The 27,552-nt window shown below is 32.9% G+C and overlaps 1 protein-coding gene across 4 annotated transcripts in view; it reads left to right on the top strand.

Annotated features, from left to right (window-relative positions):
• The window catches only part of LOC148949208 (uncharacterized), a 242,483-nt gene that overhangs the window by 181,481 nt on the left and 33,450 nt on the right, over positions 1-27,552 (top strand). For all 4 annotated transcript variants that reach the window (XM_089093251.1, XM_089093252.1, XM_089093250.1 and 1 more), the window contains exons 6-9: positions 1,391-1,554; positions 3,738-3,899; positions 22,519-22,612; positions 26,386-26,545. In XM_089093251.1, coding sequence (XP_088949377.1) covers positions 1,391-1,554; positions 3,738-3,899; positions 22,519-22,612; positions 26,386-26,545 — 580 coding nt within the window. The remainder of the gene's footprint in view (positions 1-1,390; positions 1,555-3,737; positions 3,900-22,518; positions 22,613-26,385; positions 26,546-27,552) is intronic.

Genomic DNA, 27,552 nt, shown 5'->3' on the forward strand with positions numbered 1-27,552 from the left:
TACTTCTTTGAATTTACTGCCTTTAACTCCTGTTTCTAAGATATTTGTTACTTATTTTTGTTACTTTTGTCTTGTTGCCGGCATGGAGTTGATAAACTGTTTCTGCATTACAAATTGTGCTTGGGGAACAGCACATTGATCAGCTATGCACGCAGATATTTTTCGGGATACAGAAGATAATGATAACAATTTTCCCCAGAGAAATGGGGGCAATAATAGAAAACCAAATTCATTTGATAATTTGAATAAAAAGTACCGATAAAAAAAAAAATTGGATTTGGCGAGGCCATCTCTTTACTCATATCCCTGACTTCGACTCTTTTCTTCTTTGTCTTTTTTCTTCTGTTGCTAATTTAGCCTATTGTGAACACAGTATAAGTATATATACAGATTAATGATACACATTAAAGTGCTCTGGAAAGGATATCCCTCTGCGCGTCACAGCAATAATTTCCATAAATCCGTCGTAATGCGCTAAACATTTGTCATTCCGTATGTACGAAGAAACGGAGTCATGAAGAGAGGTCTAGACTGATATGCTTTAAAAATATTTAATGGAGAGTATTGGACTTTTCGCCACTGTTCATATAGGGTCTATCTCCGACTGTTTTCACGCAAAGCTGAATCTCCGACCACGCTGATAGATGTCAAAACATGTTTTGGAAAGCTGAGTATCCTTTCCTAAGGCCAAAAAGGATGGTTTTGCTTATGCTTGAGTGATTCTCAACAGTGCGTGAGTTGTAATGGAGTTCTATAGCACATTTCACAGAAAACTAACTGAAATTGCTCCGCAAAGCTTTCATTTCTTCGACCCACGTTTCTGCTTTTGAATGGAATGCTCCATCCAAGCAAGCAGTCGATAGTTCTAACCAGAAATGAATTTCAATCTAATGGGTTTAAGATGTGCGACCGTTTCTCCGAGTTATTGCCAAAATTTATTCTTAGAATAACCAGCAGAAAGCTTTAAATTTGCATAAAATTGACATTTTTCCAAGTGTCTGAAAGTGCTGGCATCTACTTTTACAACTCAGTTCGGTTTGTTATTCTTTAGGAACAAAATTTAAGAACTTATTTTCTGCCGTTAAGGAACATTTCATCATCTGTTTTGAATTCTTTCTTAATGAGCTTTTTCTTGAGACACGCAGTTTTTAAAGCTTTGGACTTGAAGCTTTTCCCTGAGACATACCGTTTTTAAAGCTTTGAGAAGTTGAACACCTTTTTTCAATAACGCAATCAATGACCAAGAAACAAAATTAAAGTATTTTCCCTGTTATTTCTTGTAGCACATCACGTTGCCCTGTCAGCTTAAATTAGTCTTTTTTTTATGTTATAATCGTAATTTTTATCTTATTTTGCCATGGAATTACACAAATCATTTGCTTTTCTTTAGGGGACAAAGTATCAGCATTTCTTAGCTACACTATTGCCGGTTCTAGCTTTGTGTATGGATGGCTTGCATCTGGGCAAAATCTATCAGTCATGATTGAACCTGGTATTACTAACTATAATATAACTATTGTTCCTGAGCGACTAACTGACGTCTTTGCATTCAGCGTGAGTTACTTTACTTTCATCTCTAGTTGTTTTCTTTGTATGCCTGACTTTCTAAAAACCTTTCTCGACCTAATTACTGATGATTCCATGTGATGCTTGAGTTATATCATAGTCACACCTGTTGATGAAAACCAAATTTTATGAAAGGCATGTATTTTTCCTTGATTTTATTGTCAGATTTGTACTGCAAATGCGGAGAATTGAAGTGGCTAGAAATTAGTTTGAAAGCTAATAATTGTTCATCTATTTTCCCAATCATGTTTTTAGTACTTTTTTCCCAATTACTGCGTACAAGTACAATGTCTTTGTATCTTTTGTTATGCCCGAGCCACACCATAGTCACTACTGTCGATAAAAAAGCCAGATATTATGAATGACATCATATTTTATTGATTTTAGTGCCAAATTTGTATTTCAAAAGCGGAAAATTATAATTGCAAGAAATCGGTTTAAAAAGACTACGCCAACGCTAATTTGCTTTCAAATTAGTTTTTACTAATACTTCGTCTTCTTATCTTTGGTCAGATTTCTGTTATGGATAGAAACATTACTATTCCAAGCTTCCATTTTTTCTAGTTTCAAAAAAATTTGCCTTAAATCTCGACTTTAATTGGTCATTGAAGAATTTTATGCTTGAAAGTTGAACAATGTTTAACTCGAGAAATTACCAACGGCTAACATAATTGGCACTGTGGTCGTGCGTACTTTTGATATTATCGACAAATGTGACTATAGTGTGGCCTGGACATTGCATTTATCTCATGGATATAAAAACTGCTAAGCGAATTTGTGAAAAGCAAAAAACTATACATTAAATCTTTACTCTGATTGGTTGGTAAACTAATGGGTTAAAAAATTGATTTTACAGTTGAAAAGTGAGCATTGTCTGGATTGGTAATAGGATCAGGACACATTTTTGGTGCTGATGTTCTATGTAATTTCATTTTAGTAATAAGTGTAGCCATATTATCGCCGAGACACGGTCTACTTCACGGTGAAAATGAATTCAGTTGCTCGGGCTTAATAGTGTCTAAAGTTAGGGCAGTAATTTTCCAATTTTATACCCAAGAAATTCGTTTTTCATAAGTTAGTTGTTGTAACTTTCGATGTGTTAACAGTTAATAGATGTGTTAACATAAATAAATAGATCATGTGTTTTGATATTGTATTAAAAATGGCGGTAAAAATTAGTATTTAAACAGTGTTATTATTTTTAAGTTATCGCTTGAAATAAAGATTACACGGCTATAAGGGATAACAAAGCCGTCAGCATGAACTTTGTAAGGACAGGGAGCTGGGAAGCCTGGGCCACCCCAAGAAGACTATTGGGGGGGGGGGGGGCAGGCCTCACAGAGAAGTAAAATGGGTTTCACACTATCCACAATAATTTATTTTTATGACCTTATAACAGGGTTGAACTCGAAACGAAAGGACCCAGCCTCTTCTGAAGCAACAGAGAATTTGCTAATATTTTAAGTTATGCTCCATAAAAGAGGATATGAGCAAAAGATTCAGGATGTATAAGCTTTGGGATCTGATTTTACTGCTAAACATGAACTGATTCGTTTCGTCACACTGTCTATAAAATATATCTAAAGAATTTAGAAAAACAGTGAATCCAAGCTGTTTTTAATTTGAAACGTTTTTAAAAAAAAGTATAAAAAAGGACACATCAGTGCTGCCAATGTAAAACAGTGATTTTCCTTGTTGTTCGAGGTGGTAGGCTGTAAGTCTCCTTTGTGGGGTTTTCGAAAATGGCAATTCTAATGGTTTAATTTTTGTTTCGATCCAACACACTTTTAAAGGGTTGTCAGCTCATTTTTTTTTAAATTCCCCAAAGTTTGTTTTCACAATAAATATTAGTCGAAAGTATAGTTAGCATTCCTGAATTAGCTTCAAATGGCAGTTCTTCCTCATTTGGCAATTTTTTGAAAATGTTTTTAAATTTTCGGTTACTGTGGGCTGAACTTCGGTCTTGAATAGGTTGAATACTCCAACCATGATTAGCATTTTCATTAGGAAATCTTTGATATCTAGTTTCTTTTTAATACACATCTTTTAGTGTTATTAGCTATAATATGCCCCTTACCAGTATTTAGTATAACATTTGGCGACGTCTATCTACGTATTCTTCCTATTTCAACCTACCAAAATCTTGAATCAATGTCCTTGCTTAATTCTAGATTTTGTCGGTAATCTTCTTCTTCAGCTTTTTCATCAATATTTTGTATTATTTTGGAGTTATGCAATTTGTTGTCACGAAGCTGGGTTGGTTGCTGCAAATTTCGGTTGGAACAACAGCAGCTGAGTCAATGAGTGCTTCTGCCAATATTTTCTTAGGACAGGTAAAGTAATTCTGTTAAATAAAATTAATTTATAACATTCAAACATTTACATTTTAGGTCGAGTCGTAAGCCTCAATATCTATTTTAATTAGTTTAACTCATAACATACTACGATTAGTTGGGTGTATATTTAATTACTAGTTGAAAAAGACAAATTTTTAGTAAATGTAAATGGCCAAATATGGACATGTGTGTAGCCATAGCAACACTTGCCTCACAATAAGCATCTTGTATGCCACTGCATTCGTGGTTTTGAAAATGATTCAAACCTCTTTTGGAGAATCTTAAAGATGGCTTCTTTGGGTTAATTTTACTAGGAGCTCATTCTCTATGGGGACCGATCCTTCTTGACAATAATTAGTTGATTTTCAATTTCAAAGCATTAACGTCTCTTATCTTTCTCCTCTACACATCGATCGTGATTAAAGAGTATGTATACAAACAGAAATGTACCCATATTTAGAGTCTGACACCCCCTAAAATTGCCAAAAAACCTCCAAATGTTTCCGAGATTTTTTTCTACTGATTTGTTTTTAACCATGTACGTGTTTATAACTCCTTATGCATTGACCCCCCCCCCCCCGCTTCCTCACCCCTTTCAGTTAGTTCCTACATACGAGCTATTGATAAGATATTATCAAACAGTTCGTGATAACAAATTGTAAGGACCGACTCTGCCCAATAGTAACCGAAGCTCTAAAAAATAGAATTTTGATAACAATAGATCCATAAAAATGGGCTTTTTATTCTGATTGCAAACAGACAGGATTCATTAAGTTTAATATTACCCTTCAAAATCTATGAGCCTGAGAAGATTAAGTGTATCAGAGAAACCTACTGTAGAAGTTTCAAGCTCCCTTCTGCAGAAACGTGGAATTTTCTATTTTTTCCCAGAAGAAAGGTCATGGATGCATGCTTATTTGTTTTTTTTTTGTTCTTCCCATGATTGATCGTGTCGACCCTATATTCCTAGAAGACTGAGAGAGAACTCATTTGAATGGCAATTAAAAGTCATAGGGTCTTTTAAAGCAACCAAAAATATTGGAGGTCAACTAGCCCCCCTCTCATGCCCCTTTTTCCCCCAAAGTCGTATGAAAAAGCATTTTAAATAGCCATTTTGTTTAGCATAGCTGAAAGGTTCAATGACTATTCCTTTGGGGATGGCATAGCCTCCCACAGCCCGTGAAGAAAGGGCTGCAAGCTATGAAACTTATGAAACCTATAGTATTTGTTATTGGGAAGTATACATAAATTTTTTAGGGTGAAGGGAGTTTTCAGCGGAGGGGGATTTTCTATGGAGAGAATTTAGTGTTGGGAGGAAAGTTTCTGGGGTTGAACCTTCCAGAGGAAATTTTATACTGGGCTATTTGCCAGAATTCATATACAAAATTCCATTTATTTGTCTTACCTTCATTTTGGCGATTTAATTCTACATGTAGAGGTGCTCTGGGGGAATTGTCCGGAGAAATTTTCAGCAGAGTTAGAATCATCTTTGGGATTGTTCCATGGAGCAGGGGGGGGGGGGGTTCTTCTGCAGAAATGTGCCATGGGGGATTTATCACCAAGAGAATCTTCATGAGGATATTTTCCACGGGAGAAACTTTCCATTGGGACGTGGTAGATGATTTCTGGGAAAATTTTCTAAATAGGGAGGTTTTTTGTAATCGCTTGAAATAGGATCAGAAATAGAATAAAAACAAGTTGTTTTTTTAAATGAAAGTATTCTAAGGAGAATCCTTCAGACAGAATCATCCGCAAGAAATTTTCTGGGGGAATTCAGGACAAGAATTTAATTTTCCAGGTAATTTCCCGGGGGATGATTTTATGCCGGAGGAAATTTCCATGGAGGAGGTTTTCATGAGGAATTTTCATGAAGGAAGAGGTGTATTTCCCGGCATTATTTGAAAAAAAAAGAAATTAAATACACAGACAATAGTATAGTCCTTCTAATGAATTCCAAGGGGCCCCCGTACCAAACAGGTTTTTTCTGGTAGGTAAACAGGTCATTACACCTTTGCTGAGAGGACCGAGTATAACTTGATTGGTGAGTAGGATTTGAATAAAAGGAATAGTTTTCTTTTTCTTGTTTAGCATTTGCAAAAAAGGGGTAATTAGTGAGTGGAAAATTTTTTAATGCTTTTACAATCGGAGATGTTTGATTAACCTTTGCAAAAAAAAGGGGTAATGTGATTTGTGAATTGGAAGAGATTGGTTGAAAAATATTTTGAGGGAGTTGAGGTGCACGAGGGTTGACTTGCACGAGGGTTCAGTTACATACGGATTCAGTTACATGGGGATTAGTTAAATGAGGTCGAGTAGCACGGAGTTGAGAGACTCAGTTGCCTAATTCCGTGTGATTTTTCTTTACTTGATGGTCATTAAAAACGAAATTTGTGTGTTAAATAAGTAGTTTTTGTATCTTTTAAAAGAGCTTTAAGGGGTTTGAGAGACTCAGTCGTCTGATTCCGTGTGGTTTTTCTTCACTAGATATTACTTTTACTAGATTTTTGTATTTTATATCTTTTGTTTTTCTTTCATTTAAATGAACTTTACAGGTATTGAGAGAATCAGTCGCCTAAGTCAGTGTGATTTTTCCTTACTTGGTGGTCATGAAAAGCTAAATTTTCATCTTAAATAAGATGTTTTTATATTTTTTAAAAGAGCTTTATAAGGATTGAGAGACTCAGTTGCCTAATTCCTTGTGGTTTTTTTCTTCACTGGGTGGTCATTAAAAACGAAATTTATCTGTTAAATAAGTAGTTGTTGTATCTTTTAAAAGAGCTTTAAGGGGTTTGAGAGCCTCAGTTGCCTGACTCCGTGTGGTTTTTCTTCACTTGGTGGTCATTAAAAACGAAATTTTTGTGTTAAATAAGTAGTTTTTGTATCTTTTAAAAGAGCTTTACAGGGTTTGAGAGACTCAGTTGCCTGATTCCGTGTGGTTTTCTTCACTTGGTGGTCATTAAAAACTAAATTTCTGTGTTAAATAAGTAGTTTTTGTATATTTTAAAAGAGCTGTACCTGGTTTGAGAGACTCAGTTGTCTAATTCCATGTGGTTGTCCTTTAATTGGTGGTCATTAAAAAAGAAATTTTTGTGTTAATTAAGGAGTTTTTTTTTATTTTAAAATATATATACATGTTGAGAGATACTCAGTTGACTAATTCCGTGTGGTTTTTATTTAATTGGTGGTCATTAAAAACTAATTTTTTGTGTTAAATAATTAGTTTTTGTATCTTTTAAAAAAGCTTTACAGGATTTGAGAGACTCAGTTGCCTGATTCCGTGTGGTTTTTCTTCACTTGGTGGTCATTAAAAACGAAGTTTTTGTGTTAAATAAGTAGTTTTTGTATCTTTTAAAAGAGCTTTACAGGGTTTGAGAGACTCAGTTGCCTGATTCAGTGTGGTTTTTCTTCACTTGGTGGTCATTAAAAACTAAATTTTTGTGTTAAATAAGTAGTTTTTGTATCTTTTAAAAAAGCTTTACAGGGTTTGAGAGACTCAGTTGCCTGATTCCGTGTGGTTTTTCTTCACTTGGTGGTCATTAAAAACGAAGTTTTTGTGTTAAATAAGTAGTTTTTGTATCTTTTAAAAGAGCTTTACAGGGTTTGAGAGACTCAGTTGCCTGATTCCGTGTGGTTGTTCTTCACTTGGTGGTCATTAAAAACGAAATTTTTGTGTTAAATAAGTAGTTGTTGTATCTTTTAAAAGAGCTTTACTGGGTTTGAGAGACTCAGTTGCCTAATTCCGTGTGGTTTTTCTTCACTTGGTGGTCATTAAAAACGAAATTTTTGTGTTAAATAAGTAGTTTTTGTATCTTTTAAAAGAGCTTTACTGGGTTTGAGAGACTCAGTTGCCTGAGTCCGTGTGGTTTTTCTTCACTTGGTGGTCATTAAAAACGAAATTTTTGTGTTAAAAAAGTAGTTTTTTTGTATCTTTTAAAAGAGCTTTACAGGGTTTGAGAGACTCAGTTGTCTGATTCCGTGTGGTTTTTCTTCACTTGGTGGTCATTAAAAACTAAATTTTTGTGTTAAATAAGTAGTTTTTGTATCTTTTAAAAGAGCTTTACAGTGTTTGAGTGTCTCTGTTGCCTAATTCCGTGTGGTTTTTCGTAAATTGGTGGTAATTAATAACGAAATTTTTGTGCTAAATAAGTAGTTTTTGTATCTTTTAAAAAAGCTTTACATGGTTTGAGAGACTCAGTTGCCTGACTCCGTGTGGTTGTACTTTACTTGCTGGTCATTAAAAAAGAAATTTTTGTGTTAAATAATTATTTTTTGTATCTTTTAAAAGAGATTTACAGGGTTTTAGAGACTCAGTTGCCTGATTCCGTGTGGTTTTTCTTCACTTGGTGGTCATTAAAAACGAAATTTTTGTGTTAAATAAGTAGTTTTTTTATCTTTTAAAAGAGCTTTACAGGGTTTGAGAGACTCAGTTGCCTAATTCCGTGTGGTTTTTCTTCACTTAGTGGTCATTAAAAACGAAATTATTTTGTTAAATAAGTTGTTTTTGTATATTTTAAAAGAGCTTTACATGGTTTGAGAGACTCAGTTGACTAACTCCGTGTGGTTTTTCTTTACATGCTGGTCATTAAAAACAAAATTTTTGTGTTAAATAAGTAGTTTTTGTATCTTTTAAAAGAGCTTTACAGGGATTGAGAGACTCTGTTGCCTAATTCCGTGTGGTTTTTCTTAACTTGGTGGTCATTAAAAACGAAATTTTTGTGTTAAATCAGTAGTTTTTGTATATTTTAAAAGAGCTTTACGGGGTTTGAGAGACTCAGTTGCCTAATTCCGTGTGGTTTTTCTTCACTTGGTGGTCATTAAAAACGAAATTTTTGTGTTAAATAAGTAGTTTTTGTATCTTTTAAAAGAGCTTTACAGGGTTTGAGAGTCTCAGTTGCCTAATTCCGTGTTGTTTTTGTTCACTTGGTGGTCATTAAAAAATAAATTTTTGTTTTAAATAAGTTGTTTTTTTATATTTTAAAAGAGCTTTACAGGGTTTGAGAGACTCAGTTGCCTAATTCCGTGTGGTTTTTCGTCACTTGGTGGTCATTAAAAACGAAAGTTTTGTGTTAAATAAGTAGTTTTTGTATCTTTTAAAAGAGCATTACAGGGTTTGAGAGACTCAGTTGCCTAATTCCGTGTGGTTTTTCTTCACTTGGTGGTCATTAAAAACTAAATTTTTGTGTTAAATAAGTAGTTTTTGTATCTTTTAAAAGAGCTTTACAGGGTTGGAGAGACTCAGTTGCCTAATTCCGTGTGGTTTTTCTTCACTTGGTGGTCATTAAAAACTAAATTTATGTGTTAAATCAGTAGTTTTTGTATCTTTTAAAAGAGCTTTACAGGGTTTGAGAGACTCAGTTGCCTAATTCCGTGTGGTTTTTCTTCACTTGGTGGTCATTAAAAACGAAATTTTTGTGTTAAATAAGTAGTTTTTGTATCTTTTAAGAGCTTTACAGGGTTTGAGAGACTCAGTTTCCTAATTACGTGTGGTTTTTATTCACTTGGTGGTCATTAAAAAAGAAATTTTTGTTTTATATAAGTAGTTTTTTTATCTTTTAAAAGAGCTTTACAGGGTTTGAGAGACTCAGTTGCCTAATTCCGTGTGGTTTTTCTTAAATTGGTGGTAAATAAAAACGAAATTTTTGTGTTAAATAAGTAGGTTTAGTATCTTTTAAAAGATCTTTACAGGGATTGAGAGACTCAGTTGCCTGATTCCGTGTGGATTTTCTTCACTTGGTGGTAATTAAAAACGAAATTTTTGTGTTAAATAAGTAGTTTTTGTATCTTTTAAAAGAGCTTTACAGGGTTTGAGAGACTCAGTTGCCTAATTCCGTGTGGTTTTTCTTCACTTGGTGGTCAATAAAAACGAAATTTGTGGGATAAATCAGTAGTTTTTGTATCTTTTAAAAGAGCTTTACGGGGTTTGAGAGACTCAGTTGCCTGATTCCGTGTGATTTTCCTTCACTTGATAGTCATTAAAAACGAAATTTTTGTGTTAAATAAGTAGTTTTTGTATCTTTTAAAATAGCTTTAAAGTGGTGTAGATACACAGTTGACTAATTACGTGTGGTTTTTCTTTACTTGGTGGTCATTAAAAACGAAATTTTTGTGTTAAATAAGTAGTTTTTGTATCTTTTAAAATAGCTTTAAGAGGGTTGAGAGACTCAGTTGCCGGATTCCATGTGGTTTTTCTTTACTTGATGGTCATTAAAAACAAAATTTTTGTGTTAAATAAGTAGTTTTTTTGTCTTTTAAAAACGAAATTTTTGTGTTAAATAAGTAGTTTTTTTGTATCTTTTAAAAGAGCTTTAAGGGGTTTGTTGGGATGTGTAGTTTGCTTTTAGGACTTTTCAGAGCTATGATTCTTAGTCTCTCATAGGCGTTTGTTGTCTGAAACTTCTAGTTTGGGATGAATAGTTTGCTGAGAAGTTAACATTTAGTATTTTATGGTTTTATGTGCCTGAAATCATGAATTAGAATAGTTAATTAGCTGTTTAGGTTTTCAGACATAGTTTTTTAGATGTTCATGGGTGTTGGGTTCCTGGAGGGTTTTATGACTCCTCCTCTCAGTGAATTCAGATGGTTTTAGGACTCGTCCCCCTAGCCATAACTCCATTCAACCTTGAGCAAGGATATAAAAGTTTGATGAAGTATTTTTCTACTTAACAACTACATTAATAACTTCCAAGATGATAGGACAGTATGACACAGAATTTATCAGTTACCGAGAGTTCAATGACTCCTCCCCACAATGAATTCAGATGGTTTTAAGACTCATCTCACTAGTCATAACTCCGTTCAACCTTGAGCGAAGGTATAATAGTTTGATGAAGTATTTCTCCACTTACCAACTACATTAATAGCCTCCAAGATAATGATACAGTATTACAATGAATTTATCAGTTTGAAAAATCATCTTTCGGTGTTATATTTGAATGTGCTTTGTTATTATTGTCTATGGATCTAAAAGAAATTGACTGTTATCATTTGATAGTGAACTATAATCTGTTTGAGTATGATAAAAGCTTGTGGAGTACTACATTACGTTGTATAAACAGACTGGGATTCTATGATAGAGTGATTACACCACTTAATAATACTGGTCAGGAACTGAGAAATGTCCAGGAGGAAGTCAGTAAAATTTGTAGCTTTTTCGGAGTTGAAGCACTCTACGTAAAAGGCAATGTACCTACAGATAAAGTTTTAATTCAAAAGTGTGACCCTAGGATTCCACTTTTCAATCTAGAAGAGTTTAAGTGTCCTAAATTTGAAGGGGGTTATCACCGTCCTGAAGACAAGGTTAGGTTCTTCGCACAGTGGATACCTAAGAACATTCCTGATCGTGATAAATCCATAAGACATGTTAAAAACTATTCTATATCATGGGACCATCGTTTTTGGATGTTTAAGAGTGAACTCTAAGTACTATTTTTATGTAAACTTTTGTAGTTGTTTTTTTTTATCAAAAAAAATCTGTTAATTCATTTAAGCAATAAATATATTTAAGCTTAAACCGTCTATATTCTTTAGAATATTTCTAATTTAAGCAAGTAACAAACACTTTCCTGAAGTCACCTCTTGGATAAACAATGCAGAAACTTCATTTAAGAAACTATGAAAAAAATTGTAAGTAAGTAAGTAACAAATTCTTTCTTAAAGTCACCTCTTGGATACACAATACATAAATTTTCATTAAAGAAATTATGAAAAAATTGTAAATAAGTAGCAAATTCTTTCTTGAATTCACCTGCTGGATAAACAAAGACATTTCGTTCAAGAAATTATGACAAAATTCTAAGTAAGTAGCAAACTCTTTATTGTTTACATGACTTAGATACACGATGTAGAAATTTAATTCAAGAAATTATGAAAAAATTCTCAGAAAGTAACAATTTCTTTCTTGAAGTCATCTCTTGGATACACAATATGGAAATTTCATTCAGGAAATTCTGAAAATATTTGTAAGTAAGTAACAAACTTTTTATTGATTTCACCTCTTGGATATACAGTACAGATACTTCATTCAAGAAATTATGAAAAAAATCGCAAGTAAGTAACTTTTTTTCTCTTTATCACAAACAATTTTCACTTAGCTAAATGATGTAGAAATTATTGAAAAATTCTCAGTAAGTAACAATTTCTTTCTTGAAGTCAACTCTTGGATACGCAATACGGAAATTTCATTCAAGAAATTATGAAAATATTTGTTAGTAAGTAACAAACTCTTTATTGATTTCACCTCTTTGATATACAGTACAGATACTTCATTCAAGAAATTATTAAAAAATTGCAAGTAAGTAACTTTTTTTTTCTCTTTATCACAAACAAATTTCACTTAGCTACATGATGTAGAAATTTCATTCAAGAAATTATTAAAAAATTCTCAGTAAGTAACAATTTCTTTCTTGAAGTCAACTCTTGGATACACAATTTCATTCAAGAAATTATGAAAAAATTGTAACTAATTAGCAAATTCTTTCTTGAATTCACATGTTGGATTAACAAAAATACATTTCGTTCAAGAAATTATGACAAAATTCTAAGTAAGTAACAAACTCTTAATTGTTTTCACGAGTTAGATATACGATGTAGAAATTAAATTCAAGAAATTATGAAAAAAATTCTCAGTAAGTAACAATTTCTTTCTTGAAGTCAACTCTTGGATACACAATACGGAAATTTATTTCAAGAAATTATGAAAATATTTTTAATTAAGAAACAAACTTTTTATTGATTTCACTTCTTGGATATATATTACAAATACTTTACTCGAAAAATTATAAAAAATCAGAAGTAATTAAATTTTTTTTTCTCTTTATAACAAACAATTGTCACATAGCTAAACGATGTAGATATTTAATTAAAAAAATTATTAAAAAATTCTCAGTAAGTAAAAAGTTCTTTCTTGAGGTCAACTCATGAATACACAATACGGAAATTCCATTAAATAATTTCATGACTTAGATACACGATGTAGAAATTTGATTCAAGAAATTATGAAAAAATTATCAGTAAGTAACAATTTCTTTCTTGAAGTCAACTCTTGGATACACAATACGAAAATTTCATTTAAGAAATTATGAAAAAATTGTAAGCAAGTAACAAACTCTTTCGTAACAAACTCTTGCCTGAAGTCACGTCTTTGATACACAATGCAGAAACTTCATTTAAGAAACTATGAAAAAATTGTAAGTAAGTAACAAATTCTTTCATGAAGTCACCTCATAGATACACAATACAGAAATTTCATTAAGGAAATTATGAAAAAATTGTAATTAAGTAGCAAATTCTTTCTTGAATTCCCCTGCCGGATAAACAAAAAGACATTTCGTTCAAGAAATTATGACAAAATTCTAAGTCAGTAACAAACTCTTAATTGTTTTTATGACATAGATACACAATGTAGAAATTTAATTCAAGAAATTATGAAGAAATTCTCAGTAAGTAACAAATACTTTTTTTTGATTTCACCTCTTGGACGTACAGTGCAGGTACTTCATTAAAGAAATTATGAAAAAAATCGCAAGTAACTTTTTTTTTCTCTTTATCACAAACAATTTTCACTTATCTTCACGATTTAGAAATTTAATTCAATAAATTATGAAAAAATTCTAAGTAACCCCACCGGTTCCTACACATTGCAAAAAAAGTGAGCTGTACGAAAACTCCACGTTTTCAACCAGACTGGTTTTTTAGCTAAATCTTTGGAAACAGCCCAGCCTCTATTTCTGACCGTTTAAGTTTTGATGTTAGTGTTGTCAGTCAAAAGCTATGACCTTGAGAAAAGAGCTTGAGAAAATTGCCTGATTATCGAAAAATGAGAAGCCACATCGTGTCTCAGGGACAAGCATAGAGTACAATTCATTCAAGAAATTATGAAAATATTTGTAAGTAAGTCATAAACACGTTTTGAAGCTACATGCTATTTGCATACCTTTCCTTGGCACCTTTCCAAACGAGCAGGAATACCCCACTGGTTCCTACACCTTGCAAAAAGTGTGCAGTAGGAAAACTTGGCACCTTTCCACACGAGCGGAGATTCCCCACTAGGTCCTAAACATTGCAAAAAGTGAGCATTACGAAAACTCTATGTTTTCAACCAAACTGGTTTTTTAGGGACAAATCAGGAGAGACATTCAACGTCGACATAACTTTATTTCATCTTTTAAGGTTAATTTAGACGAGGTTACGTGCGCGCACGTAACCTCGTCTAAATTAACCTTAAAAAATGAAATAAAGCTATGTCGACTTTGCATGTCTCTCCTGATTGGTCCCTAAAAAACCACTCTGGTTGAAAACGTGGAGTTTTCGTACTGCTCGCTTTTTGCAATGTGTAGGAACCAGTGGGGAATCCCCGCTCGTTTGGAAAGGTGCCAAGTTTTCGTACTGCACACTTTTTGCAATGTGTAGGAACCAGTGGGGGATCCCCGCTCGTTTGGAAAGGTGCCAAGGAAACGTATGCAAATAGCATGTAGTTTCAAAACGTGTTTATTACTTACTTACAAATATTTTCATAATTTCTTGAATGAATTGTACTCTATGCTTGTCCCTGAGACACGATGTGGCTTCTCATTTTTCGATAATCAGGCAATTTTCTCAAGCTTTTTTCTCAAGGTCATAGCTTTTGACTGACAAAACTAACATCAAAACTTAAAACGATCAGAAATAGAGGCTGGGCTGTTTCCAAAGATTTAGCTAAAAAACCAGTCTGGTTGAAAACGTGGAGTTTTCGTACTGCTCACTTTTTTGCAATGTGTAGGAACCGGTGGGGTTACTGAGAATTTTTTCATAATTTCTTGAATTAAATTTCTACATCGTGTAGCTAAGTGAAAATTGTTTGTGATAAAGAGAAAAAAAAAAGTTACTTGCGATTTTTTTTTCATAATTTCTTGAATGAAGTATCTGTACTGTATATCCAAGAGGTGAAATCAAAAAAAGAGTTTGTTACTTACTGAGAATTTCATCATAATTTCTTGAATTAAATTTCTACATCGTATATCTAAGTCGTGAAAACAATTAAGAGTTTGTTACTTACTTAGAATTTTGTCATAATTTCTTGAATGAAATGTCTTTTTGTTTATCCGGCAGGTGAATTCAAGAAAGAATTTGCTACTTACTTACAATTTTTTCATAATTTCTTTAATGAAATTTCTGTATTGTGTATCCAAGAGGTGACTTCAAGAAAGAATTTGTTACTTACTTACAATTTTTTCATAGTTTCTTAAATGAAGTTTCTGCATTGTGTATCCAAGAGGTGACTTCAGGAAAGAGTTTGTTACGAAAGAGTTTGTTACTTGCTTACAATTTTTTCATAATTTCTTAAATGAAATTTCCGTATTGTGTATCCAAGAGTTGACTTCAAGAAAGAAATTGTTACTTACTGAGAATTTTTTCATAATTTCTTGAATTAAATTTCTACATCGTTTATCTAAGTCATGAAATTCTTGAATGAAATTTCCATATTGTGTATTCATGAGTTGACTTCAAGAAAGAAATTGTTACTTACTGAGAATTTTTTCATAATTTCTTGAATTAAATTTCTACATCGTGTAGGTAAGTGAAAATTGTTTGTGATAAAGAGAAAAAAAAAGTTACTTACTTGCGATTTTTTCATAATATCTTGAATGAAGTGTCTGTACTTTATATCCAATAGGTGAAATCAATAAAGTGTTTGTTACTTAGTTACAAATATTTTCATAATTTCTTGAAAGAAATTTCCGTATTGCGTATCCAAGAGTTGACTTCAAGAACGAAATGGTTACTTACTGGGAATTTGTTTCATAATTTCTTGAATTTAATTTATATATAGTATATCTAACTATTGAAAAAATTAGAGAGTTTGTTAGTTACCTATAATCTTGTCATAATTTATTGAACGGAATGTATTTTTGTTAATCGAACATGTGAATTCAAGAGAGAATTTGCTATTTAGTTACAACTTTTTCATAATTTCTTGAATGAAATTGTGTATCCAAGAGTTGACTTCAAGAAAGAAATTGTTACTTAATGAGAATTTTTTAATAATTTCTTGAATTAAATTTCTACATCCTGTAGCTAATTGAACATTTTTTGTGATAAAGAGAAAAAAAAGTTACGTAATTGCGATTTTTTCATAATTTCTTGAATGAAGTATCTGTAATTTATATCCAAGAGGTGAAATCAATAAAGAGTTTGTTACTTACCAACAAATATTTTCATAATTTCTTGAATGCAATTTCCGTATTGCGTATCCAAGAGTTGACTTCAAGAAAGAAATTGTTACTTACTGAGAATTTTTCAATAATTTCTACATCATTTAGCTAAGTGAAAATTGTTTGTGATAAAGAGAAAAAAAAGTTACTTACTTGAGATTTTTTTCATAATTTCTTGAATGAAGTACCTGAACTGTATATCCAAGAGGGGAAATCAATAAAGAGTTTGTTACTTACTTACAAATATTTTCATAATTTCCTGAATGAAATTTCCATATTGTGTATACAAGAGATGACTTCAAGAAAGAAATTGTTACTTTCTGAGAATTTTTTCATAATTTCTTGAATGAAATTTCTACATCGTGTATCTAAGTCATGTAAACAATAAAGAGTTTGTTACTTACTTAGAATTTTGTCATAATTTCTTGAACGAAATGTCTTTGTTTATCCAGCAGGTGAATTCAAGAAAGAATTTGCTACTTATTTACAATTTTTCATAATTTCTTTAATGAAAATTTCTGTATTGTGTATCCAAGAGGTGACTTCAAGAAAGAATTTGTTACTTACTTACTTACAATTTTTTTCATAGTTTCTTAAATGAAGTTTCTGCATTGTGTATCCAAGAGGTGACTTCAGGAAAGAGTTTGTTACTTGCTGACAATAGAACTATTCTAAAGAACAAGGACGAGTTAAGCTTAAAGATATTTATTGCTTAAATGTATTAACAGATTTTTTTTTGAGAAAAAAAAAACAACAACAAATGTTTACATAAAAATAGTACTTAGAGTTCACTCTTAAGCATCCACAAACGATGATCCTATGATATAGAATAGTTTTTAACATGTCTTATGGATTTATCACGATCAGGTATGTTCTTAGGTATCCACTGTGCGAAGAACCTAACCTCGTCTTCAGGACGGTGATAACCCCCTTCAAACTTAGGACACTTAAACTCTTCTAGATTGAAAATTGGAATCCTAGGGTCACACTTTTGAATTAAAACTTTATCTGTAGGTACATTGCCCTTTACGTAGAGTGCTTCAACTCCGAAAAAGCTACAAATTTCACTGACTTCCTCCTGGACATTTCTCAGTTCCAGACCAGTATTATTAAGTGGTGTAATCACTCTATCATAGAATCCCAGTGTGTTTATACAACATAATGTAGTACTCCACAAGCTTTTATCATACTCAAACAGATTATAGTTCACTAACCAATGATAACAGTTAATTTCATCGAGATCCATAGACAACAATAAAAAAGCACATTCGAATATAACACCACAAGATGATTTTTTCAAACTGATAAATTCGGTGTCATACAGTCCTATCATCTTGGAGGCTATTAATGTAGTTGTTAAGTAGAGAAATACTTCATCAAACTTTTATACCTTCGCTCAAGGTTGAACGGAGTTATGACTAGTGAGATGAGTCTTAAAACCATCTGAGTTCATTGTGGGGAGGAGTCATTGAACTCTCGGTAACTGATAAATTCTGTGTCATACTGTCCTACCATCTTGGAAGTTATTAATGTAGTTGTTAAGTAGAAAAATACTCCATCAAACTTTTATATCCTCGCTCAAGGTTGAATGGAGTTATGGCTAGGGGGACGAGTCCTAAAACCATCTGAATTTATTGAGAGGAGGAGTCATAAAACCCTCCAGGAACCCAACACCCATGAACATCTAAAAAACTATGTCTGAAAACCTAAACAGCTAATTAACTATTCTAATTCATAATTTCAGGCACATAAAACCATAAAATACTAAAAGTTAACTTCTCAGCAAACTATTCATCCCAAACTAGAAGTTTCAGACAACAAACGCCTATGAGAGACTAAGAATCATAGCTCTGAAAAGTCCTAAAAGCAAACTACACATCCCAACAAACCCCTTAAAGCTCTTTTAAAAGATACAAAAAAACTACTTATTTAACACAACAATTTCGTTTTTAAAAGATACAAAAACTAATTATTTAACACAAAAATTTCGTTTTTAATGAACATAAATTAAATAAATATCACACGAAATAAGGCAACTGAGTCTCTCAATCCTCTTAAAGCTCTTTTAAAAGATACGAAAACTACTTATTTACCAAAAACAATTCGTATTTATTGACCACTAAGTAAAGAAAAATCACACGGACTCAGGCAACTGAGTCTCTCAAACCCCGTAAAGATCTTTTAAAAGATAAAAAAACTACTTATTTAACACAAAAATTTCGTTTTTAACGACCACCAAATGAAGAAAAACCACACGGAATTAGGCATCAGAGTCTCTCAAACCCTGTAAAGCTCTTTTAAAAGATACAAAAACTACTTATTTAACACAAAAATTTCATTTTTAATGACCACCAAGTGAAGAAAAACCACACGGAATTAGGCAACTGAGTCTCTCAAACCCTGTAAAGCTCTTTTAAAAGATACAAAAACTACTTATTTAACACAAAAATTTCGTTTTTAATGACCACCAAGTGAAGAAAAACCACACGGAATAAGGCAACTGAGTCTCTCAAACCATGTAAAGATCTTTTAAAAGATACAAAAAATACTTATTTAAAACAAAAATTTCGTTTTTAATGACCACCAAGTGAAGAAAAACCAAACGGAATTAGGCAACTGAGTCTCTCAAACCCTGTAAAGCTCTTTAAAAATATACAAAAACTACTTATTAAACACAAAAATTTCGTTTTTAATGACCACCAAGAGAAGAAAAACCAAACGGAATTAGGCAACTGAGTCTCTCAAACCCTGTAAAGCTCTTTTAAAAGATACAAAAACGACTTATATAACACAAAAATTTCGTTTTTAATGACCACCGAGTAAAGAACAACCACACGGCAGCAGGCAACTGAGTCTGTCCAACCCTGTAAAGCTCTTTTAAAAGATACAAAAACTACTGATTTAACACAAAAATTTTATTTTTAATGACCACCAAGTGAAGAAAAACCACACAGAATTAGGCAACTGAGTCTCTCAAACCCTGTAAAGCTCTTTTAAAATATACAAAAACCACTTATTTAACACAAAAATTTCGTTTTTAATGACCACCAAGTGAAGAAAAACCACACGGAATTAGGCAACTGAGTCTCTCAAAACCTGTAAATCTCTTTTAAAAGATACAAAAACTACTTATTTAACACAAAAATTTCGTTTTTAATGACCACCAAGTGAAGAAAAAAACCACACGGAATTAGGCAACTGAGTCTCTCAACCCCTGTAAAGCTCTTTTAAAAGATAAAAAAACTACTTATTGAATAAAAAAATTTCGTTTTTAATGACCACCAAGTGAAGAAAAACCACACGGAATTAGGCAACTGAGTCTCTCAAACCCTGTAAAGCTCTTTTAAAATATACAAAAACAACTTATTAAACACAAAAATTTCGATATTAAAGACAATCAAGTAAAGAAAAACCACACGGAATCAGGCAACTGAGTCTCTCAAACCCTGTAAAGCTCTTTTAAAAGATACAAAAACTACTTATTTAACACAAAAACTTCGTTTTTAATGACCACCAAGTGAAGAAAAACCACACGGAATCAGACAACTGAGTCTCTCAAACCCTTTAAAGCTTTTTTAAAAGATACAAAAACTACTTTTTTAACACAAAAATTTCGTTTTTAATGACCACCTAGTGAAGAAAAAACACACGGAATCAGGCAACTGAGTCTCTCAAACCATGTAAAGCTCTTTTAAAATATACAAAAACTACTTATTTAACACAAAATTTTCGTTTTTAATGACCGCCAATTGAAGAAAAAAACCACACGGACTGAGGCAACTGAGTCTGTCAAACCTAATAACGCTCATTTAAAATATACAAAACTACTTATTTAACACAAAAAATTCATTTTTAAAGACCATAAAGTAAAAAAAAATCAAACTGACTTAGGCAACTGAGTCTCGCAACACCCATACAGTTCTTAAAAAGATACACAATCTAGTGAGGAACACCCCACTTTTATAATGTAATTACCATCACGTAAAAATAAATCACACGGAATTAGGCGACTGAGTCTCTCAAGCCCCTTAAAGCTCTTTTAAAAGATACAAAAACTACTTATTTAACACAAAAATTTCGTTTTTAATGACCATCAAGTAAAGAAAAATCACACGGAATTAGGCAACTGAGTCTCTCAACTCCGTGCTACTCGACCCCATTTAACTAATCCCCATTTAACTGAATCCGTATGTAACTGAACCCTCGTGCAAGTCAACCCTCGTGCAACTCAACTCCCTCAAAATACTTTTCAGCCAATCTCCTCCAATTCACAAATCCCATTACCCCCTTTTTTTGCAAAGGTTAATCAAACATCTCCGATTGTAAAAGCATTAAAAAATTTTCCACTCACTAATTACCCCTTTTTTGCAAATGCTAAACAAGAAAAAGAAAACTATTCCTTTTATTCAAATCCTAATCACCAATCAAGTTATACTCGTTCCTCTCGGCAAAGGTGTAATGACCTGTTTACCTACCAGAAAAAACCTGTTTGGTACGGGGGCCCCTTGGAATTCATTAGAAGGACTATACTGACAATATTTTTTCAACTGAAAGTAAGGTGCAACGTTGAAACTTATAACAAACAGAAATTATTCCGTATATGAAATGGCTTGTCCCCTCCTCAATACCCCCTCTTTGTGCTAAAGTTTGACCTCTTGTCCCAATTATTTAAGATCGACTCCTGAAACACAAGAGCTGTTTAGTTAGAACCAGAAGCTTTTTTAAAAGAACTAAAAAACTTCAGCGTAAAGAGCGGGGTATTTAGGATGGGGCAGTTTCAAAATATCCTATAGTCATAAAACTAACTTTTTCTCTATGGCGCAACACCCAAACAGTATTGTTAGTTTATAACATTTATATAACAGTTATTAACTGCTTCATATATAGTTGATGCCGAAAACAATTTGATTCTATTTTTACTACGACTGATTGCCACACAAGCACTTTACTAATAATTGCAATAACCACGCCATTGCATTGAATTATAATTTACAATAATAACGTATCCAGTTGTATGAAAATAAATCTTCATACCATAAAATGTGTTAGAAACGAATAAAAGACGAACAATTATCCTACTTATATAACTCACGTCCCTAAAGGTTGTGGTCTAAACAAGGTGCACTATACCTTTGTTTGTGCTAGAAGTTAGCGGCTAAAGGGACCAGACGGTATTAAAAGCCCTCATGCTTACTTTCGTTCTCTATTTGTACAAACTGAGAATCCTTATGTAATTTCAGTTCAAACAAAGTGCAACATACTAATCTTTCTTCCAAGAATTTGGCAATGGGATGACCGGTGGGTTAATGGAGGGGCATCTTATGCCTCCATTAAAACAAATTGAAAATCCCTGCCTGATTTCACTTCAAAGAAGGTGCAACATCTCTGTCTTTTTATAGCGAAAAGAAAATAGTGGGGAGAGGGCAGAGGGGGATATTCGAGTCGCCTTGATCTCACTTTGCATTTTCTATTAACCGGTGATAGTTGAATGATTCTGGTTCAAGCAAGGTGCAACATGCTTACCTTTTTACCAAAAAATCGTTGATGAGGAATGAGGGAGAGGGGTGGGTGCGCTAGAGATGTCAATGGTCCACTTTAATCCTCCAGCCATGGAAATTTAAATCATTGCATGAACAAAACGTACAGCATGCCTAACTTTCTTCTAAAGGGTTAGTAGTAGGATTCCCTGGAAGGTAGAGGGAGATGCCACTTGTGTACTTCAGCTCTTCAGTAGTAAAAGTTGAAGGCCCTTTCGTGACTATGGCTGAAAAGGCAAAATTTGCCTTGCCTACTTCCAAAATTTTGGCTTGTGAAGGGAAAAAAGGAAACAGCAAAAATAATCTGGAAGGTACAAACTCCTGTCTAAATAGTTATAAAAACTAAATTAAAAATAAAATATCATGTTGTAGATATACTTGCTCCAAAGAGTTGACTTTTTATCGAAAATTTTCTAAGAATGAGAAATAAAACTCATTTGAGCAAGGTATACTCCTCACGAAAGGATCTCCCGAGGGGAGGAGGCCTGAAAGTATCATGAGTTTTAATATTTTACCTTGTTTTTCTTGAAAAATTCACACAGTTTACCCATTTTAGAAATGAGTTGAATGTGGCCCAAGGTATTCTTTCACCCCCGAGAAAACAAAAATACTGGTGCCATGGTTCTCAAAAGTAAAAAATTATCAATAAACTATATTCCATTTAAAAGAGTTCAGTAATTATGAACATAGTGATCCATATACACAAGATTTTCAGGAGCGGGTGGGGGAATTATATTGAAAAAAGTGAGAATTTCCACTAGAAACGTAAGAAACTATATGAACAATTGTTCGATGTTGGAGGAAGTGTGTGATCCAGACCCTAACCCCTCTACACTCATTATAATGTGCATGTCTATCTTGTTTTTAATTTCCTGCTTCCCGTAATTTCAGACAGAAGCCCCTCTTCTAATTAAGCCGTACATTGGACTGATGACCAAATCTGAATTACATGCTGTGATGACCGGAGGTTTTGCTACTATTGCAGGTCTAGTACTTCTTTCGCTTACAAAATTTTAGCTACTTTTGTTTATTTTTGTCAATTTCTTATATATAATATTATTTCTTTGAATTTATACTATTTTAAATAATACTATTTTCCTCGAATTTCTTATGTTCGGATTTTCCTTGGTTTAAAAAGGATTTTCACTTAGAAGGGCTAAAATACCATCAAACAATATAGGGAACAAAATCAAAGAAGCCCTTCAGCAGAGGAGAATTTCGGAAAAATTTATTGAATCAACTTTTTTTTTCCTAAAGCAAACGCTGTGCGACATTGCTGCAACTTTGTTGTAGGAGTATTCTATGCATTTGATATCCCTATATACAGCACTCATGCCCTTTCCCAATCTTAAAAATTCCAAAACACGGAAGAAAAGAAAAATTTCTAAGAAAAGGGTAAAGTCTTTATTTCACTTTTTAACGGCATAATTTTATTCTTGGCGCTTATAGATTTCAAGAAGTGGTGAATCATTTTTATCGACCGAGACTAAAATTTTGGTAAAAGGAAGGTGCAATAAAAAGGAAGTTTTGGATCGTAGTTTTACAGAGTCGGTTTTGTTTAACCTACCGGCCAAACTGAAAACTCTTATTGTATTCTTTAGTTCAGTCTTATTGTATTCTTCAGCTACAAACAATTAACAATTCAAACAAAATCAACTATTAACAACTCACAGCTGCAACTTAAGACAGTTTTTAGTTTTAACAGATTTTTCCGAGAATCTGGTAATTTTTATTGACTGGAGGAAGAGTTCGGTAAAAGAAAGGTAATATAGTGGAGCTTTGGATCGCATTTTTACAGACCCGATTTTGCTCAACCTACCGGGCAAACTGACAGCTCTGATTGTATTCTTCACCTTTTTTGGTCAGGAAACTGGCCTTTATGCTAAAATTCTGGAAATACCTTTAAGGTGCTATAAACAACTATAAGAAATCCTCAATTCAAAGAAAATCAACAATGAACGACACAGAGCTTTAACTAAACGTAATTCTCAGTTTTCATGGATTTTACTGAGTAGCTGGTAATTTTTACCGGCCTAGATGATGATTTCAGCAAAAAAAAAAGAAAAAAGGTACACAACTGACACTTTCTATTAAAATTTTTGGATTCAATTTTACTTAAAAAAGAAATGCTCTATTGAAGTCTTGCCGTCGTGTACTACAGACATTCTTCATTGAACACACAACAATGAAAATTATTCATTTATTAGCCACTACTTTACAATGGCGGACTAAATAAAAAGATATTAAAAGACACAAAAATCATCAAAAACACAAAAACTATTAGACACAGAAAAATCATCAAATATACAAATTCAACACCTCCTCCCTTAAAAAAAGGGATAAGCCACACAGTAACGAAGAAGATATATAGCCAGGAAAATGAGGTTAAAGAAAAAAGATATTTAAATGTTTAGGTAAGATAAGAAACTGTTTTAATGAAATATGGTACGTTGAAGTTGGTGTTGAAACTAAACCGCAGTGAGAAACAATTATATATATATATATATATATATATATATATATATATATATATATATATATATATATATATATAAAATGCTAGAACAACTAATAATGATATTTGTAATGCAAATAGGTAATACCAACATAATTTGGAGTTTCGAAGCATAAAATGATTTTTCTTCTTATCAACAACAAAAATGACTGTAGGTATATCTAATGGTTTATCTCTAATTCTAGTAGTTACTCCTTTCTTCTCGTCAACAAAAAATAGGTGGCTTCAAATCAGACAATATCTATCTTTCTTTACGGATTTTCTTCGGGATTTTATCAGAATAAACCTAGGAATATCCTAGATTATTCATTGAAGAATAGCCTTTTATGGAAAACATTTTATGGCACAAGAAAACGTTCTAAAAAAATCCAAGGAGGGGAAAAAAGCTAATGCATTGACTAATATCATCCAATTCTAAACGAGACTGTCAGTGCTAATATTAGGTTTTAGGCTACTTTTTTTCAGCCTTAACTTAACCTATATTTGTTGGCCGAGTTCTTTCCACGAAACGTTTTAAGAACACAGTGGCTAGATATATGGAAAAAAAATTAAATAGATGAAAATTCTCTACTAGTGACGAAAATGGAAAACGTCAAGTTATCTGTGCAAAGATCTCTGATATGCCGTCCTCAATACAAGCACAAGGTTAAAGAAATATGAAAAAAAGAAGACAGAAGTAAAAAAAAAATATGTACAGAACAACCAAAAAAGAAGGAACTCTGCGGAGAAAAAGGTAAACATAAAACTTAAATCAACCTTGATAATAACGAATCAAAGAATCTCTCGGAAAGAAACGAAAAGGAAAAATAGCTAAGAACTAAAGGTGGGACTTGAAGCTAAACAATTCAGCGAATAGTTTTATGAAAGTTAGAAGAGCCACGCACTTATATAAAAGCAAAACACATTTTAAAACACAATGCAAATTACAAAAAGGGTCAGTCGTAGAGTTGCACAGAAGATCTTATTTCAAAAGAGCTTCAACTGAGCCCCAACTGCAGTAACTGCAGTTGAGCCCCAACTGCTGTGAGGGGCTCAATGATGAATAATATCCTTCTATGTTTATATAGACGAGAAGTATATTTTGTATAACTGAATTTGACTAATTAAAGGTGATTTTGACTAAATTTGGGAGTTGGTCTAAACCCATGGAGCTTTCTTCCAGGCTCCACCACCAAACAGATGACCATGCTTGTTCATATTTTTTGGGTCTATAGTATTCCTGGTTTTTAGCTTGATGTCCTTTAGTTGCATTCATTCAAAATTATTCTTCAACCTTCTGTCCGTAATAACTAAGTCATCCCGCTTTTAAAATTTGAAACCCTTGGTTGATCTTCAATAGTGTATTATTTTTCCATTGATGACCTCCTTTCCTGTTTTGATTGTGCTTTTGTATTATTTAAATTGTGATTTAGAATCTTATTTTAATGGACAGAAGAGACTATCCGCTAAATTGAAAATCCGGCCTAAGATAAATTATAGTTCCAGGACTCAATTCACAGAGAAAGTTAAGACCATGGAAGACGTTCCAAATTACCACCTCAACCATTTCCCATCCGAAGAGACTGAAACCCCTTAACTTCTATTGGTATCAAAATCCCGTTTTAAAAATTTTCGGTTACTATTGAGCCGGGTCACTCCTTACTTACAGTCCTTCCCTCCTTCCTTTTTATATCCCTTCTATTCTTCTCTTTTTTCCTCATAGTAATTTCCCTCCTGTTTCAACAATATATTTTCATTCGCTGTTTTTGTTTGAATTGTAATTTGTGATCTCAATTTAATATATACATTCCTTAGCAAAAGTAAACAAGAGGGGATATCCACTAGCTCAGAAAACTGTTTTACTAGATAAATGAAACTTTCAGAAACAAATCTACTGAAATTATGGCTTAGAAAGATGTTTGAAATAATCAACTTCAACCTTCCCCTTTAGGACTCTGATCTTTATGGGGCTCTAATTTGGGTCATAGATGAATTCCTGTAATTTTCATTCACGTAGTAATAAGATTTCCTGAATTAAAAAAAAAAATCTCCCCTTTTACTCTTTTACGTACTTATCTGAACAAACCAATTCAATTCAGTCTTGATATAAGCCGTACCGTACTCAAAGAATAGAACTCCCTGCCCCATCATCCTCCGAAGTACAACTCTGTTGTTAATAAAAGAAAGATTCCGAGAAAATTACCGCAAGTATAAGACTAGTAAGTCATTTAGTTCTCATGAATGCACCAAATTTTTTTTTCCAGGATCTGTTTTGGCAGCCTATATTAGCTTTGGAATTGATGCTTCAAATTTAATAGCTGCATCTGTAATGGCTGCACCTGCGGCACTCGCATATTCAAAGCTATTTTATCCAGAGACAGAAGAATCCAAAACTAAATCTGACGATATTGTTCTGGAAAAGGGGTAAGCTTGTGTGTATTTGCACCAGTATTGCTAAATATGCATATATTACCGTTTAGGGCACGCAGTGTCAGACATACCAACATTTCATGATAGACTAGTCCTTTATTTAGTAGGTTCTATAAATCCGTTAAACGTCACCCAAATGACGGATAGGCTTGACGGAATACCCTCAGGTAGATGGTCAGTCCCACCTGAGCTAAACTGTTTTTCAAATACCGCATCCTGGGTGTTGTCTCCTTCGAGTGATTATATTAAAAAAAAAAAACAAGTATGTTTAACTGAAAGTAAGGAGCAACATTAAAACTTAAAATGAACAAAAATTATTCCGTATATGAAAGGGGCTGTCCCCTCCTCAACATCCCGCTCTTTACGCTAAAGTTTGCCTCTTTGTCACAACTCTACTTTTAAAATAATAAAAAACTTTATCGTAAAGAGTGGAGCGTTGAGGAAGGGACAGCCCCTTTCATATACAGAATAATTTCTGTTCGTGTTGTTTTATTGTCGCTCCTTACTTTCAGTTTAAAAAAAGTTTTTTTTTTAAATTTAATTTCTGAACGTTTTTCAACTAATGCAGGTTCGATTTTGGCTCACCGTACATGAGAGATTAAAACCGAATTTGCATATCAATTTTGGCAAAGTTTCCCCCTGTGTAAAATTATCTCTGAAAAATTCACCTCAAGAAACTGCCCTTCTAATGTGAAAAGCTCACCGTATAAAACCAAAACTATTTATTATGTGTATGAGGGGGTTGGCCTCTCATGCAATGCCGGAAAATCTGGCTCCCCCCTCAATGAAATTTTTTTTCTCACGGAAAATCCCTCCATGTAAAGCTCCTACCACATAAAATACCCCCCACCAGGAAAACTTCCCCCAAACAATTCCTTTCTAGCTGAAAATTATTACTCCTGGAAAATTTCTTGTGAACAATCCCGAATAAAAATTTTTCTTAGCCCAGTTTTATTCAAAAAATACTTTAATTTCTGACTGTATCTAAAATCATGCCGGAA

This window comes from Artemia sp. Qi Xiang Cuo, chromosome 8, assembly GCF_049724085.1.
Source record: "Artemia sp. Qi Xiang Cuo chromosome 8, ASM4972408v1, whole genome shotgun sequence".
NCBI classification, from domain to species: domain Eukaryota; kingdom Metazoa; phylum Arthropoda; class Branchiopoda; order Anostraca; family Artemiidae; genus Artemia; species Artemia sp. Qi Xiang Cuo.